Here is an 18,712-nt window from a genome sequence, read left to right as displayed (position 1 = left end):
GATGCTCTTAATGCTGCAACAGACCATATAGCTTTTGGTTGTGGAAAATATGCACAAATAATATTGAACGCTAGATTTTGCATTGTTAGAATATTCAACAAAATATTTGCAAAAATGCCCTGGCTTAGCTGCACATGTCAGCTGAAAGAAAAATCAACAACTTAGCCATCAAAGAGAACACATCAGGCTCACAAGTTCTTCAAGTATAGATAGTTCATCAATGGGCACGCTGCACTGGGTAACTAAGAAATAACCACTATGTGGTATCTGGTACTATCGTTCAGACATCCAACATTGTTAGCACTTGCTAATTCAGCCTGTTATGTGATTATTGTCTCTTGTTGTAGCACATACCAATTGAAAGAAAAGTCAAAAAATTAACTTCTGGCCAAGATGCACCAGTTCAATATTTCTTTCAGTACTAGTTTACCTTGTTTATATGTGATTAATGAGGTAAACATTTATTACATAAGTGCACTAATAAACCTAAACTATTTTCTCGTTGAAACCTGGCTATAATATCGATTCAATTTTGTACAGTGCAATCTATGTTTGGCAGCTGCTATAGTATTTTGTTATCTGCCAGTCATCAAAAATTATTAGCACTTGCTAGTTAGTTTGTTTGTGATCATTGTCACTCCATGTACCATTAGTGCAACAACAATAAACATGTCAAAAGAATCTTGTGCTGTGTACAAATGTACAAATGTACAAATGTACAAACAACACAACGAAGCTATTGCAACACAAAAAATAAATCTGTAGAGTTCATCAAACATTGCAAAGTGTGTATGTAGTATTTCCAGCTATTTTTTAATATTCTACTTGTAATCAAAATTTCAATATTGTCTAGAAATCGTTTACATAATATGGTATATATTTTTATATTTCTATATTATTAATTGTCAACTTTTTAGCTTAATTTTAAACTTAATTTCGATAAATAGATAGTGCCAGAGTTATGAAATATTCCTTATCTTTTGTTGATTAGTTAGTGCATATGTGAGTGTGACAGTGCCCTGTAAAGGTGCCATTCTAGCATGTTAAGCCTTTTTGTCTGTTCAGCTGTTCAGCCTTTAGAGTTAATATATGTGTATTTTTTACATTCCATCAATGTAGCATTGTCATGACTAGCATGGAATTTCGACACATAGCATATGGTTGACCTTTTTTATTTAGAGTATCAAACGAAACAACTATAATAAAAAATAACTACTTCAAACCTTTTGGCAGCGTATGTCATCATTGTTTGGCAAGTTGTTATGGCGAAAAGTTCTTTTAAATGAACTAGAATAGGTAAATGTACTTAACCTTGTTAATTCTTATACCTAATGCTGCGGGACCTAGCCAAAGGTTATGCATAACAGATAATTTGTATAGTTTCATCTTCAGTAAAAGTTTAAATCTCGCTCGCTGTCAAGTCTTCGTAATAATTTATCTCTTTAGCATTTGCAGTTATGATATTAACTAACGATGTTATGAAAACGGTCTATATTTTTAGTTAGTTAGAGTTAGTTTACCTTTTTGGTCACGGAAACAACGAAATAAAATAGGTTGACATATAACTATTTGAAAAAACATTTAAAATTAAACTGATAAGTTTTGAGTGTTTTGGGATGCTTGTTGTGCAGTAAGTAAAAATTCTTCTCTGATATTAGGTTCGCATATGCTGTATAAGTCAGTACTTGTTGCATATTTTGCATATTTTGCTTACTCTGTACTTTATGTTTATCATATATTTTTCTTTTATACAGGTTCATGTGGGTGCCCTTTACCATTTACTCATTTTAAATTTCCTGTCGACTGTAAAAGATGAGCACAATGGAAATCCTTAGTCAATCGAAAGACATCTTCTGAAAAAGTCTGGTCTCCTTCAAAATATTCTGTTATCTGCAGTAAACATTTCATTGATGTGCCCAACAATAACTAATCCATTACCTACGTTACACATGGGCTATTCTCTGTGCAATATTCCACCGCAAGGCAGAGTCCCAAATGCATTAGTGGCTACAGATAAACAATTTCCTATAATTGATGATGGCAATAAGTCGGATGCCTTTGGTGAAGACTGGCTAGAAGTAACTGGAAGCGCTTCCCATTGTGATAGACAAGACTCGCCGATTGAAATAGCACCAGCTGAACCTGAATTTACGACACCTTTCATCTCAAGGCGTTTGAGTAAAAAGTTGAAATCTCTGCAAGGGCGATACTTTAATCAAACACTTGCTTTAAGAAGAAAGATGAATCATCTAAAACTTTACACCCAGCCCAAATATAAACAAATTCTGAAATCTGGTAAGGACAGTGTTTTCGATACTGGGATTCCAAAATTGGAACTTTTTCATAGCTTATGTGAATTTGCTGCAAAAGCGAGAGAAAAAAAGGTTCAAACACTCCATCTAGGAATGCTGTAGCTGCACTGTTGAAGGCAAAGTATAAAGGCTATATAAACATACTATACGTAATAAACATACTATATACATACAGACTATAAAAACAAAAAAGTATGATTTTTTATGTCTGTCACCATCATTTGTCCCTGAACCTGGCCATAATATGCACTTTTGTGTTTAGCCTTGCAGCTCCAATAACTATGTGCAGGTAAGGGAGTCAATCAACGTCTCTAGCTGGACATTTTATTTCCCGTCTAGTCTCACAGTAAACGCAGGAACAACTGCCATCTGGACTAGCTCCGATAAATTGCAGTTTTTTATGAATAAAAAGACCACAAGAATTAATTTTAACATTTTTGTGTCCTTGCAGTAGCAGTAGTTTCAAGTTTTCTACAGCTAATGGCTAAGTTTACCTCATTAACCACATATAAACAAGGTAAACTAGTACTGAAAGAAATAGTGAATTGGTGCATTTCGGCCAGAAGTTAATTTTCTTTCAATTGGTATGCGGTACATAGAGAGACAATAATCACATAACAGGCTGAACTAGCAAGTGCTAACAATGTTGGATGTCTGAACGAAAGTACCAGATACCACATAGTGGTTATTTCTTAGTTGGTTACCCAGTGCAGCGCACCCATTGACGAACTATCTATACTAGAAGAACTTGTGAGCCTGATGTGTTTTCTTTGATGGCTAAGTTGTTGATTTTTCTTTCAGCTGATATGTGCAGCTAGGCCAGGGCATTTTTGCAAATATTTTGCTGAATATTCTAACAATGCAAAATCTAGCGTTCAATATTATTTGTGCATATTTTCCACAACCAAAAGCTATACGGTCTGTTGCAGCACTAAGAACATCTGAATACTAGACTGATGGTTACAAGCTGTTATATCATATTCTTCAATTCATTGCTAACAAAATTTACCCTTTTAAAGAAGACAACTCCAATATAGCAATGGGAGAAATTTATGTGAGGAAAAAGGTCTAATAGACCTTTTTCCTCACATACTTCCAATGTACAATGTACTTCCAAACATGCCGACAAATCTTCTGGCAAACTGCTTTAAATTACAGTAATCTGCAGTTGGCAAGGACTTATAAAAGTCAACTAGGTACATCTCTTTGAAATTTTGGATGAGAATGTCATCCTCCTGCAGCGCCGTTTAGTTCAAGCTGGAACTGGATAGCTGCTGAGCTTATCTCACAAGTACAAGGCAATGAGAAGATGGTCATCTCACTTCTGAAACTTCTGAACTCTGTAAAACGAGAGGAAATCTCCTCTCGAAGTACTGCCACTCTCTGAGCATAGCTATCCAGGATCTCGTTGTTGCCATTAAAGACAGATCTAAGGGTGGGAAAGTGATCAACTTTTTCTTCACGCAGACTTTGCTCATAGAGCTGAAGATCTCTTTCAAATGTTCGGAGGTGCTTAAACAAGTCATGTACCAACTTGTTTTGTCCTTGAAGCCTCACGTTGAGTTGAGATAATTTTTGAGAGATGCCATTTAAGAACGCGAAGTCCATTTGCCAGAGAGGATCACACAGTTCTTGAGCCTCCTTTCGTATCAACTTCAGAAATAAAATGATCTCATCTAGTAATAGCCAGAAACGTTGCAATGTTGATGCTCTGCTAAGCCAGCGAACCTCTGTAAAATAAACAACATGCTCAGACTGGCTGTCCAGATTTCTCAAGAACTCCTGAAACTCTCTGTGGTTTAGTCCTCGTGAGCATATGTAGTTTATTGTTTTTACTACTACTGAGTTGACATGATCCATATTGATAATTTTTGCGCTCAGGTTCTCCTGGTGTATGATGCAATGAACTGCAATAACATCTTGCTGGAGCTCACGTACTCTGGCTATAAGACCATTGCGACACCCTATCATGGACGCTGCACCATCTGTACACAGCGACACACATTTGCTGAAGTCCTCAATTCCCATTTTCTGTAGTGACGCTTGAACACCTTCAAATATATCTACACCTCTTGCAGTAGCGTTCAACGAGTTTAAGTCGAGCAGTTCCTCAGTTACATTGAAATCCTTATCTACAGCTCGAATAAATACAGCCAGCTGTGCTGTGTCCCTGATATCTGTACTCTCATCAAATGCAAGTGAATAGCATTCAATATCACCCAGCTCCACCTTAATTGATATGCTATGTCTGAGCCCATATCTTCTACTCGTCTGACTATTGTGTGGCGTGAAAGAGATGCATCTGAAACACTTTTTAGCATTTGTGAGCACTTAACTTCAGCAAGTTTCAGTAAGCACTCTTTTACTATTTCACCATCAGAAAATGGCTTTTAGTGTTTGGTGAGAATCTTTGCAATCTCAAAGCTCACTATAGTACAGTCATACTTCAACTTACGAGCTTAATGCGTTCCGAGACTGAGCTCGTATGTCAATTTACTCACATGTTGGTGCAATTTATTTATATATAGAACAATTAAATATATATTGATTGGTTTCCATACTCTAAAAAAGCAAATAAAACACTCAAAACAAGATATTGTAACAGAAAGAACATGTTGGTTATTGTCCTTACGTACTACATGCTTTCAAAAAGCAACAAATAAAAAATAATGCAAGGAAATGTGTCTAATTAAAATGTAAAATTAAATACATACAATAGCAGTTAACACTCGCATTTGCCAGGGAGGGAGATATAAGTTATCCTTCGTTACAACATTTGACTTTGATAAATTTGGATTTTATCAAAGTGTTAAAAGACAAACTTAGAAGCAAACCTAAAAGCAAACTTTCATTTTCAACTAAACGTAATTAAAATTTCTTCGGCGTTCATAGTTTGAAGTTTCTCGCTGGTTAGCGAGAAATTTTTCCTTTTTTTTCGCTTTCACGACTAGCCGGCCGTTTTAAGATAAACCTATCTAAGGACGTTTGCCTTTGTCGCCCTTGCAACATGTTGCGATTAGGACGAACACAGGTGTCGTCATAAATGGTTAATGCGCGACCACTAGCCAGCTTGTCCGAATGTCTATTAAACAGTTTGGATAGATAGCGCCGGCCTTTTCACATAGCATCGTTTCAGTTACGCTATCACCGGCCAATTGTTTGTCCAATGCCATCAGCAGTCGTGAAGATCGCTGCACCGTTTAGAAACTATGGTTAGTCCTTTTGCGAACTAAATGCCCTGAATATAATCATTCTGTTTGATAATTATGAATGTATTTCTGTCATATTGCCGAGCTAGCTCAATCACGCATACACATTTCGCATATTTTTCAATATTTTTCCGTTTAATATCAATTGTTATCGTTTGCTTTTTCTTTGTATTATCTTTCATTTTACTGGCAAACTTTTGGTCTACGCACAGTACGTTTAACTCACATAATTCTGCACAGAAAATCGTGCACAAAAAAAACATGGGACAACAGTATAACCTGAGCAGTTGAAAAATACAGAATGATGCTGTTCTCATGAAACACCTCCGGCATACTTGGCAACTGACTCAAGTGCTCGTATCTCAAACATGGCTCGTATGTTAGTGCTAAAACTTGCTTGAAAGCTGGCTCGTAACTCATGTTTCTCGTACGTTGGAGCACTCGTAAGTTGAAGTATTACTGTATTGTCAATTTCAACCTCACGTGATTGAGTTAACACTTGCTGCTGCGCTTTCAAGCTTTTTGTCAACTTTTCTGCAAGTTGTCTTTTCTCCTCTGTGTTGTATGTGCCATACTTTTCTCACCACGATTTGTTTCAAAATGTCTTCTAATGTTGTATTCCTTGGTTTGAGCTACTGAATTCTGACAGATTAAACATACAGTCTTGTTATGTACCGATGTAAACAAGTATTTATCTTGCCATTCAGTATTGAATTTCCTGTTTTCTTCCGCCACAGTTCTTTTTCTTTTAGTAGCCATGACTAGAAAGCACTTAATTATTAATCAACAGTTAGGTAACTGTTAAAGTAAAGTGACCAATAACGGGCAAAAACAAACAGCCAATCATCGAAAGGGAATGGCTATTTGTAAACAACTACATGTACATTATTGCAGTGTATGCTATGTGTAAGACAAACCTGTAACTGTGATCTAAATACATGTATAGAAATATCACAGATCACGGATTGAATGATAAATAGATGGTGTCTTTTCAGTAAGTACATGTATGTACGTTATATAACACTATCTATGACTTCTCTGTTAAAGTTTAAAGTCAACTGAATATTCTAGTTGATGTGAGGGACACTACACTATGCTTTCAACAAAATCTCACCACTATGTAGTATTTTTTATATTTAGTGCATTGTACTCATTCAAACGCATCTATATATGCAAAAATTAATGGGAGGGGTGGAAGGGCCGCACAATAAATGGCAAAGGGCCACATCCGACCCATGGGCCGCACGTTGCCCGCCCTGACATAGATTGTTTAAATAGCGAACTTCTTGCTATTCAAAACTGGTGCACTTCTAACAAACTCACCTTAAATGTTGATAAGAGTAATTTCATGTTACTAAAAAACCCCCAAAATAAATTTCATCTAGCTAACACTCATCCCTTTTTATTTTTAACAAACCAATTTGTCAGACAGATCACACTAAACTCTTAGGTATTTTCATTGATTCTAATCTCACTTGGAAAAAACACATAGAATATTTGCTAAAAAACTGAAACCCTTATCAGGCTTACTCTATCGCACATCTGAATATTTACCCCACAAACCTTTGCTTTTATTATACAGTTCCATGGTTAATTCCAAACTTTCATATTGCATTGAGGCATGGGGCAATGCACCTCCCACCCATCTTACAAATTTAATAACACTTCAAAAGCGCATGATAAGGACTATTCACAAAAAACCCCGCCTCACCCACACCAAACCTCTTTTCAAATCATCATCCATGCTACCTATCAGTTCACTAGATTCGTACCGCATTATACTCTTAAGTAGCCCACCAAAAATTTTATTGTAATCACATCCCTCGCACAATATATCAAACTTGATTATCAAATTTCTGTCTAAATCTCCCACAATCTTCTTCCTGTGCAGGCCATCGCAGGAGTGGATTTTCAACAAGCCACTTTTTGGAACCAACTCCCTAAGTCTATTAAAGGCATAGAGAAGGTGACCAGTTTCAAGAGAGAACTCAGGTTGTATCTTATAATACGTGAATAAAGCCGATGACGACAAGCCCAACGCCACGACTAGCTATGCTATTGCGTATTTTGGGCTTCATCACTCTTCCAGCTTTTTCCTTCTGCTTAACTAATTTTGTTGATGAAAATAAATCACAAATCAACATTACAGAATCTTAAACCCTACATATCTATTGCAATATGTTTAGTTTTTCAATAATGATTCTGGTTTTAACCTAGACGCTTTGACGCGACCACACAGATAGAAAATAGAGTTTGCTATGTATTTTCAATAAGGACGTGCTTAGTACTAAACCTTGTTACGTATGCTCTTTGTGAACTGTGGTTACTGCACTAGTACTGCACATAACTGCTGATCAATAGCGGGTGAAGTCAGGCCATAATCAATCTAGAGGTGGATCTAGATATTGTCAAAAGGGGGTCTCACAGTAGCAACTTTTACAATTTTCAGTTAGTAGTCTGTGGCGATTGCATTGACTATTCTGTTATAATGCACACTCTTTACACAAGCTGTAATCAAGTTCACATGCCTGGTTTAATCTCTTCATGGCAATAAAAGTTTGTATATGTTACACGAAAAGGTAGTTATGTGTCTACTACCAGCATAACAGTAAATGCAGAAGAAAGAAACACAATGCTGGCCAATGCTAGTAGAAGTAAATAGAAGTACATAAATGTATAACATTCATTCCAACAAGTTAACACTGTAGACCAAAATTAATCAGGAAATAAAGCGCAGTACAGCCATGTTTAGGGTGACCCTATTATGATAACACTAATTATGTTACTGCACTACAACTACAGAAGTATCAGATAGTATGCCAAATCTACCTAATGATTGGGTTGAATGCGTGGCCAGATATTTTGACCCTTTATTAATTAGATTTAATGCCTATAATAGCCAACCATAATTTCCGTATGGTTTGACAACTCTCCAAACATTAAATGCTTCGAAATCCTTTTATGCACGGACCCATGCACATGTACACTTTTATAATTCACTCATGCAACAATTATGCTCGCTCTCGCGATAGATAGAGGGACTAGTACACTAGTTCAGGATGACCATCGCTTACTGGGACGCTCACCAACTCGGAAATCCCTTGGTTATGTCTAACCCATAGAGTAATCTCCCCCCTAGAGTGATAACTGTGCATTCAACAACACGAACGTTTCCGGTGCCAACAAGGAGCGTTTAGGCCACGCCCCTTTTTTGTGCTAGTCAATCGTAGTAATTGACAGAACAATAACATCAGCCATGAGAATGATCATGAATTTCCACAGTTAAGATAGTAATTATTGCTCATATTAAAGAAATGATGATTATAGTTTATTACTCCAATATATGCTTATTATTTAAAGCAATTCAATACCTACATGCCTTGCAAAGGCACTGAATAGATAGTGTTAAGTAAGTGAGTTAATGCAATCAGTTACTCCAATGATATACAGCCCCCACACATGGGGGGGCTGTATATCATTGGTTACTCATAGATAAGATTGATAGTCATACTGGGGTTGTATTACATTAGTTTGATGGGAAGCTAATCGACTGCCATCAACTGAAAGTATTGACATTGTATGGTGATAGAGTGATTCATTGACCCACAGTCCACAAACAGTCCTTGCATGTAATATTAGATTTCAATACATATCAATCAAATACATAGACTAGCTTGAAGCAAAGATGTCCACTAGTTAGTGGACATCGCTGCTTGATGTAAGCAAGCAAAAAGCTTGAAAGAGTGGCAAATGTTGTTATATGTTAGATAAAAATAAATTATACTTAATTATACTAAATTTTAATTATTTAAAAATAGATTTTTTTATTACTTTATTTATTAAATAATTTTTTATTGTAGTCATAGCTAAACAGATTATATTTAGCCATTACTTGCTAATTATTTTACATTTAAACACATTTACAGTTTTTTTTCCTAATTTATTTCAACAAAACACTTCTTTCATGATATGAAATTTAAAAGTTGTAGTTTTTTGAAAAGCTTGAAAACCATTACGGTTGTTTTCTTTTTCCTATTAATTCATTTGAACTGCTTAAAAATATTTTCTCATTATATGAAGTTTAAAAGTTAGAATGGTAAATGTTATATAAAAATAAATTTTCTGTCCAAAGACTTTTTTATTACTCGGGCAACTCGGGTAGTACAGCTCATAGTTGATGGCAGTCAACTAGCTTCCCATCACTCTAATGTAAAAAACCCAGTATGACTATCTATCTTATCTATGAGTAACTGATTGTATTAACTCATTTACTTAACACTATCTATTCAGGGCCTTTGCAAGTCATGCAGGTATCAGGGATTACGTGTATGTCACAATTTCCATTTCCATAACATTTCCTTACTTCATTTTTATATTATTTCCATTTCCAAAACATTTCCATAATTTATTTCCATATTATTTCCATTTCATAAAATTTCCATAATTTATTTCCATATTAATTCTATTTCCATAACATTTCCTTACTTCATTTCTATATTATTTCCATTTCCATAACATTTCCATAATTTATTTCCATATTATTTCCATTTCATAAAATTTCCATAATTCATTTCCGTATTAATTCCATTTCCATAACATTTCTATAATTCATTTCCATATTATTTCTATTTCTATAACATTTTCCTTCTTCTTTTCCATAGTGTTTCTATATCATTTCCATAATTCATTTCCATTTCTATAACATTTCCCTACTTCAATTCTATATTATTTCCATTTCCATAGCATTTCCATATTATTTCCATTTCAATAACATTTCCATATTATTTCCATTTCAATAGCATTTCCATATTTCTAAAATAAAATTTCCATATTCATTTCCCTAAAATTATGGAAATATTTATGTTTATGGAAACAATGATATACAGGGGGCTGTATATCATTGGCTGTATATCATTGCTGTATGGGGCTGTGGGGGCTGTATATCATTGATGGAAATGGATATGAAAAAGTAAACATTTCCATAATATGTTTATTGATCCTGGTAGGAATTGAATTGCTTTAAATAATAAGCATATATTAGAGTAATAAACTATAAACATCATTTTTTTAATATGAGCATTAATTACTATCTTAACTGGAAATTCATGCTCCTTGTTTAACCTTTCTCATGGCTGATGTTATTGATCTAGTCAATCACTACGACTGACTAGCACAAAAAAGAGGCGTGGCTTAAACGCTCCTTGTTGGCACCGGAAACGCTCGTGTAGTTATTACTCTAGGGGGAGATAACTCTATGGTCTGACCTTTTACCTCTCACGCACAGCTGGAGATTAAAAGATAAGCTAGTCTGCGCGATTACGGTTAGGTAGCAAACACGTGGTGACGGATATAGTCTGCTGCTTTCTTTTTTGTTGATCAAGGGACGTGTTTAGGCGATTTTTTATAGTAGGGACTTTTTGTGTGCAAGTAATAAGTGTTTTCTAATAAATAGTGATTGATGGATAATGCTATCTCGGTGCTACACGTTACCACAATGTAAGTGAATTGATAATTATCTTTATTTGACTACCTCACGCTTTTGTTGCGTTATTTAATCTGATTATACATTGTTGTTGGCTCACATATACTGAGTTGTTGGCAGCTAAACCATTTTTTAATTGAAGATAGTTCTTTTGCTTGAGATTATTTCTCAGTCTCATTGTAAAGACAATCTTTTTTCCCTCATAGCTTCTCTGAGACATCGGTTTTCCTTAAATCTTTTGGTTTATGAAACGTTTCTGTTCTTCGTACTTTTTGGAAGAAAAGGCCCGGTGACCTTTTCAAACAATTTTGCGGAACTTTGGCTATTCCCTGTATTAAGAGTATTCCTATATTGGGTAGTTCAAGGAATAAGTCGTTCGTCATTTTCGGTATCTTAGCCGTTGCATCTACTATATTGTACTGATGATGTTTTCATGGCCTCATAATATGCGTGAAACCTGTTTTACCTGCATGCTGCAGGCCTTGGGGATGTAGGTTGTAGTCTGTTGCATCACTGAACATTGCTAGGTGAGCCAAATCTGGCATATTTGCTGGCAACAACTTCCCCACATTAGTAAGTTGTTGCAATCAAATATTGTTCTAGAATCTTCCCACTGAAAATAGCACATTGATTCATGATCAAATAATTTCGGTTTAGCCTGAAAAATTGTTTTCTATTTTTTGGTGACTTGATGTTTTTCTCATGGCTGTGTAGGAGTATTCATTGGGCAGTTAGCATAAAGCTTTTGCTGGAGCACACTGAAACAGCTACTATTTTGGATTGACTAGGGTATAGTTTCTTTCTATTCACTGTTAGACTGTTAATACTTGGCTTAGTAAATGGCTTCTATAACAAAACACCTCTAAACTGCCATTAAAAATGTAGTTGGATGTCCTGGCACATACTTCAGTAATTTTTATTCCTTTAGCATCATTAGATTACTCTAAAACTGATTTACTCTTATCTATAATGTTATTGTCAATGGTTGTATGTATTGTCACAGCATGAATTATTATGTAACAGAGTGAATTACTACAATGTATCCTGGAATGACAGTCTTCTTAAATTACCAAGACTGCCCAACACATCTTGTGCCCCCTAGAAACGTAATTAAAATCGAGGCTCAGCTCTTCTAGTCGAGCCAACTTTGTGAGGCTGTAATTGATGAGTAAGGACAAAAGCTACGACATCTTGGCCACTCCAGAAAACAGTTGACCAGTGTATTGTAAATGAAAATAGCAGTAAATTATCCTCCACTCAAGCAAGCGTATATGTAAAGCAAATTTTACTGCTATGAGTGTTTCTATTGATATTATCAGAGAAGACACTTTGTCTTACATTATGATCACGATGTAGTCATGGTGATCCCAATCAACTAGTGAATGGGAAAGCATAGCGCCGAGCTGGTTGATATGAAACCCTCACAGTATCTCTGCATGTTCCGTATGTATGACAATCTCTAAATTACTAAAAACCAATTTATCATAAATTTGTATTGCAATTTCAATTGCTAGTAGCTCTTGTATTTCACTATCAGCACAACCCTTGCAAACCCTAGCATTGGTTTCTGGAAGCCAATGCTAGGGTGCACAATGAAGACCACCACTTGACATACAATGAAGCGCTAGTGGTCTCGCACTAGTTCCTATTCCTTCTAATTATACACCATACCAAGTCTTCAACACTAGTCTCAATCAGCCTACAAATTAGTTTGTCCTACTTCAAGTAAGCCATCCTGTATGCATATGACACGATACCACGGTAAACAAATGCATTAAATAAAACTACCTCAAATATCTCGATATAAAAAGTAAGTTGTACGTGTATATATGAAATCTGAATAAATACTGTGATAATCAATAGAAGTTACATGAGATAAGTGACAATAGAGATATGGAGCTGGTCTAACGACATGAACTTTTCATATTTTGTTTTTCATGTTCGGTAATTTTTAAAGTTGGTTTCCATTTTATTACAAGCATCTCTGCTGTTTTTCAAGTTCAGTATAGCCCCATGAGGCATTTTTGAGTTAAGGTACTTATATTTGTTGATAATTTTTGATGCGGCATATGATTGAACTCCTGAAAATGCAATGCTTAGTGTAGTATTTGTATGTAAATTTTGTCCTAGTTTGAATTGTTTTTATTGATAAGGTATGTTCAGTTTATCTTGGTACCTTTATGCACGAGTTGAGTTCGTTTCATATTATTGAGATTCATTTGTATTAATTCCCTCATTTGATACACAATTGTTCCATATAATGGAACTATGAGCAGTTAATTACAAGTTCGCTGTAACTTGCATTTGTACGTCAATACAAGAGCTGGTTTATAAATTTGCTATATTATCTGTTCACTGCTTTACTATGTCTGTAAAAGCAAAACACGAATAGCATGAATTCTTACTCTTTCGGCTTTTTCTTGTTAGGCTCTTCATTGAAAATAGTCTTTTTTCATTTCTATTTTGTGCATCATCGGTCACTCTCAGGTCCCTCATATTCTCTTTCACCACGTCAAAAAACCTCTTTCATCTTCCCGTTTTCTGATCCCTGACAATTCTGTTAAGTTATATTCATTATCAGCATGAATGTAAGTTATTAATGTCTCCATCGAAAGTTTCACCAGTTTCTTTAGGAATTCAAATACATGTAGGTTGTAGCTTTGAAATGTTCTAAACATGTTTCCAGTTTGCTCATTAATCTTGGGTAACTTACCAAGATGGATGGATGCATTAAGCAAATATGTTCTACTAAAAGACGCCAAAGCATTACAACTTCAGTTTATGTAGCTATAAATTGTTTGGCTTTGATGGGTTCATTTGTGTACTTTTATTCTTAGCTCAGGAATAGCTGTTGGCATCAACAGCTTTCTGCTGCTCTTGAAGATAAGATATCAAGTCTTTGAACATTGATTTAAGAGTACTGTCTGTACTGCCTGGCCTTAAAATAGCTGAGTGAGGAGACAACTAAGTTTTAGGAGATTATTACCATGGTTACATATGTTGCAAGAAGTGTTATCTCAATTGACTCTGTCTCTCTGAAACATTGCCTTATACTAATACGTACGGTTCTATGTAAAAATTTTGATTTTCCAAGAATCCATGCCTGAAGAAGGTATAATATAATACCACAATGAATACTGCAGCTTTGAACAATCAAACTGAGGTCATAGTAAACAGACTGTTCATGCCATGAAGTTAAAGATACAATGAAAAACCTATGTTGATGTCATTGTTGTACAACTCTTAGTGGTTATAGCATAATCATTTGAGTGTGCTTTGCTATTCTGGCCATATCTTCTGTACAATCTTTGATTGACAGAATGACAAACCAATTCTGTTTGCATTTGGTTTTTATGGTTTCTGGTTTTCATATTATAGGGTTAGATAAACATTGCTTCAATAGTCTGTGCTTGGTATGAGCGATTTGTCTCAAATAGAGTTGAGAGAGTTGTGTGCAGACTGTTATTACCTCGCTCAAACTCCGCCAGAAAAAGAGTCGTTTATAGGCCTTTTTTAAAAATTTGATGTGATGAGGTTGACAATGGTTGAGCTCTTGTATGCTCAACTTTTCACTGCTTTAATTAAACTGTTTTTGTTTTAAACATGCTAAGATTCATTGCCCTTTGCTTAACTTTTTAAAGCAGCTCTGCTTTTTAGCTCAGTTTCTGAACCATTTTTGTTATTTTTTTGTTTCTACATGTATGTTCATCCTTACAAGCTTTTGAGAGCATTTTGTTCACCTTTTTTGTGTTTTTGCCATTATTTTATCGCTTGTTGAAACTTTTTAATCTTGTCAGCTTTTTTGTTGATTTGAAGCAGTTCATTGCTTTGTTGTTGAACTTTCAAAACAATTAATTGACACTGCATTGAATTATAAAAATCTTTCTGTACTGCTGTTCTATAGTTCAAAGCAGTTAATAATTTATTTTTGATCTTACTAGAATTTCTGATGTGCAAAGAGCTTGTTTTATTGCTTAAACTGACCATTTGCAATCGCTGTAACTACATAGCTTCGACTTTTTAAAAATGGCTTCCAATGTATTTTATTGATTCTTCCAAGCATCACCTTAAATAGATGCAAGTGTCCATAAATCTTTTATTTCTGTTCATATGCGAAGTATAGCCAGATAGGAAATTTTTGTGTCACTGCCTTGTATCGTTGTTAATAAGACACTTGCTCATCTTGGGAAGTCATTGACACTGCCCAATAAGAAGCCATTTATTATGCAAATAAAGAGGTCGAAAGGGTTGCATTTTTGCCACCCTTTGTGGTTTGTTTTATTACAGGGCGGCAACAAAAGGCTTATTGTAGAGTCTGCATTAGTTTCTGTAAATAAAATGCACACCTGTTGAAAGAGCACATTTTACTGCTTACAGTGCTTCATAAATCTGCAGTTTTACTAAATTTGATTAAGATTCAAAAATTGTCATTGAGGCTTGCCAACGATGACTCCAACTCTTTGCACAACATCTCGCACCGTCATTGATACTCTCCTACAGCTAACGGACGAATCATTCTTCAGTATTTCAGTGGCTTTTCTACACATTAAGTGCAGATGTACCGTCACAAACTTTTTCGCCAGATGATGCCCTAGCTGATGTTGGCAGCTTGACAATGTCAGTACATGGCGCCCTGCGCCCATGGCAAAATGCACATCTTCATCTCGTGCCGTCTAAGCTTGGCTCCTTCCGCCCTTTTCTCTTTTATACTATTGTACCTAGAACAAAAGAATTATGAACACAACCCAAGCAAACGGAAGTATTTTAAGATGCGTGTTATAGAAATACTTCGCTTAACATATTTACTATTCCTGGATTCTCAAACATTGTTTTCTTTGGTTTGTCAGGAGCATTCTTAACAGACGTCTTCCTGTTTACAGGTTTCTTTTTAAGCGTTGGCAAGATGTAGTCACCAAGCTTAAGAGGTTGCTGCTTTCGTCTAGACATCTTTGAGTCAGTAATATCGAAATAAGTTAAAGAACCATGACAACAGAATGTACAAAGCTGTTCTTTTGTAAATTTTGTAAAAACATACTCAAAATGATAAACACCTAAGTTTCAGCTACTTTGTTTAGTGAATGGTGTAATATGTTATCATGATTGTACTACATTTATGTTAAAAATAGATGCTTATTTATAAAGTTATTTTTACTTACCAATACTAGTCCTTATGTCAAATTAGCGATAGAATTTAACAATCAAGTGTTTAGCTGAAGTGATGTTATCACTACAGAAGTTTACTTGAAACTAAATATATATGAAGACCTCAACGGAAGAACGATCAATGTCACATTTCCTCAAAATACTAGGTTTTCTTCCATTAGATAGTTCTGGCCACAAAGTTTAGTCTCTGTGACAAACTTTCAGCAAAAATAATTCAGGTTTAGGGATACCTCTACTTAAAATAAGCTCTTTGCAAAACTGATCAATGTCCAAGTTTTTAAACTTTAAAATGGCTATATCCCCAGTTTGAACGATTGTGACATTGATCGTTCTTCCGTTGAGGTCTTCATATATTTTCTCTTTTTTCTGGCTGCATAAATACACATGTAGCCATTACGCGGGTCTAGTAAAACACGGGATGCGTGAAAAAGTTGCGTGAAACTGTGGTGGCTAAATTCATGACAGATCATCATAAAATTGCTTCCGATGACTTACCAGATGCATTTTAAGTAATATCTCATTTCATTACTACACCTAGTGATTTAATTCCACCTTGGGACACTTGCAAGCTATGAACCTACTATAAATCACCATAATGTTGTCAAACTCATCATTACACATGCACTTCATTCAAAGTTCCATTTGGGCCTAATCCCACTACTTTCACAATTTTTCTGCCTCCTTTATGTTGATGAGTAGTGACTTGGATTGGCTGTCTATTAGTGGCAAATTCGTATTGGCTTTTGACTAATAATGAGGTACACCTTCTCCATTAAGAATCACTGGCTTTAGCAGGGTCTCGGCTATAGGATTTAGTTGGTTTATTGAAATAGCTTTTAGCAAAAGATCTTACATTAGGTTTTGGTTCGTTGCTGAGATTCAATCGGTTATTGGCTTGTTTGCAGCTATATTTGGCTAGGCCTTTAGGTGATGATTTTGTTATATTTTTGTGTCTCATTTTCCTATTTTTGGTAAATTGCCTGAATTCTCCCAAGGTATATTATAAAGGATAATAGAATAATGTGGCCCATTATTAGACATCAGTTGCATATGAACATCAAATCCGGCAAAAGGAGCTTCGGACTAGTCAATAACAATTTTTGATGTTTGAAATTACATGTAGTACATTGATCACAATTGACCCACAAAACTAGCTATATTGTTGGTTCTGTTTACATGTCAAACACATGGCCGCTATGACAACCAGGTCGCTGAACAGCGTACCACCTAATTTTGACAGTCGTCACTCTCATTTTTACGTACTAGTAGATATCACTGTTTAGATTCAGTCATCACTGCATTCTCCTTGCTCGACACTTGGACCTTTTTCTTCGTTGAAGTACCAGCTCTCAAACTTGTTCTGTGTAAGTTTGTTGGCTCAACGATCCTTTCATCTTTTGTGCTGCACCATATCAACCCTGAGCTCATCAGTAAATGAAAAATACTGCCTCATGTAATTTGCGAATGGTCCATTGTTCTTTGCCCATCCGACATGATATAACCCATCAGTTTGCCTCTTACAGCACCCCTAGTAAAAAAAAGTTTGCTCCTCAATCTAGACTTACATTTTTAGATAACAGAAATGAGTTATGTCTCATCGTTACAATCTACATTGACATTTCACTGTGTGCAAGATTGGCGTTTTAGAGTGTCAGGTGTAATTATCTTTGTCTTTCTTGCAAATCATTGTTAGATTGTTTTGTTCATTTGTAACAGCATCAGAGGTATGCTACATTTGTTAGTAGTTTTCCACCTTGTGAAGTTCTTAAAACTTCACTTATAAAAAGCGGCAACAACTGTGCTGACTAGAAGAGAATAAGGCTTCTACTGGTGATGCTTTAGTTGTGTAACTTTATTACTATATGTATCTAACCTCAGCATCTGCCGTGAAGTCTGTAATAGACGATATTAAGATAAAACTACAAGTTAACCTTGATAGAATTAAATGCAATTACATGATATAATTAGCACAACATGAATGAATGTATGATTTAAGCCAAATAATAACAATAATATTCAAGAAAGTATAGAAATATGCATATGCAGTTGACTGACCTTTTGCCTCCAATGTCAGGCACATTGTTGAATATAAGCTGAATATAGAATAATGAAATATGATCGAAGCAAAATATTGATATGTTGATTGCATGAAGGCAAACAGTAAACTAACTAAGAAAGAGCAAAAACTGCTGATCTGGTTGTACAGTGTTGTGACATGGTGTTTTCTCTAAATTTTATTGGTGTGTGTTACATCCGGCCATATCTATGAATCAATTGGGACCGGACACGCCACGCCACAAAGGTCAGGGGTTGGCTTGACCACCCACTGGCAGCAATAAAAAATGAGGACAAAGGCATGACGTCTGTGGAGCCATCTCAGGTCAAATATTTCCTTCACACTCCCACCTTAATTTTGGCAAAATTAACCAGATCGAAAAGTTGTAAGAATATTGTACTACTGCTACAGTTGAGATATTATAGCTACTAAACTACTACTATATGCTATAATAGACTATCTATATTACCATGTGCACCACTGCTCACAA

The 18,712-nt window shown here is 35.4% G+C and overlaps 1 protein-coding gene across 1 annotated transcript; it reads right to left on the bottom strand.

Annotated features, from left to right (window-relative positions):
- Nucleotides 1-3,539: 3,539 nt before the first annotated feature.
- LOC137390277 (general transcription factor II-I repeat domain-containing protein 2-like) lies at nucleotides 3,540-15,950 on the bottom strand. Its single transcript, XM_068076612.1, has 3 exons — nucleotides 15,829-15,950; nucleotides 15,629-15,721; nucleotides 3,540-4,614 (listed from the first exon to the last, which is right to left on the bottom strand). Exons 1-3 carry the CDS (start codon nucleotides 15,948-15,950, stop codon nucleotides 3,540-3,542), a joined length of 1,290 nt encoding a protein of 429 aa, XP_067932713.1.
- Nucleotides 15,951-18,712: the final 2,762 nt, after the last annotated feature.

The sequence above is a fragment of the Watersipora subatra genome, chromosome 3, assembly GCF_963576615.1.
Source record: "Watersipora subatra chromosome 3, tzWatSuba1.1, whole genome shotgun sequence".
NCBI classification, from domain to species: Eukaryota; Metazoa; Bryozoa; class Gymnolaemata; order Cheilostomatida; family Watersiporidae; genus Watersipora; species Watersipora subatra.
This window is presented reverse-complemented; position numbering and strand designations above follow the sequence as displayed.

What these genes read in the sequence shown, in the direction of transcription:
- LOC137390277 (XM_068076612.1), bottom strand. Translation starts at nt 15,950, where the DNA reads ATGTCTAGACGAAAGCAGCAACCTCTTAAGCTTGGTGACTACATCTTG. An exon ending in GACAAACCAAAGAAAACAAT is followed by an intron (nt 15,722 to 15,828) that starts GTTTGAGAATCC and finishes CTTTTGTTCTAG; the next exon opens with GTACAATAGTATAAAAGAGA. An exon ending in CCATGGGCGCAGGGCGCCAT is followed by an intron (nt 4,615 to 15,628) that starts GTACTGACATTG and finishes AAAGTGTTTCAG; the next exon opens with ATGCATCTCTTTCACGCCAC.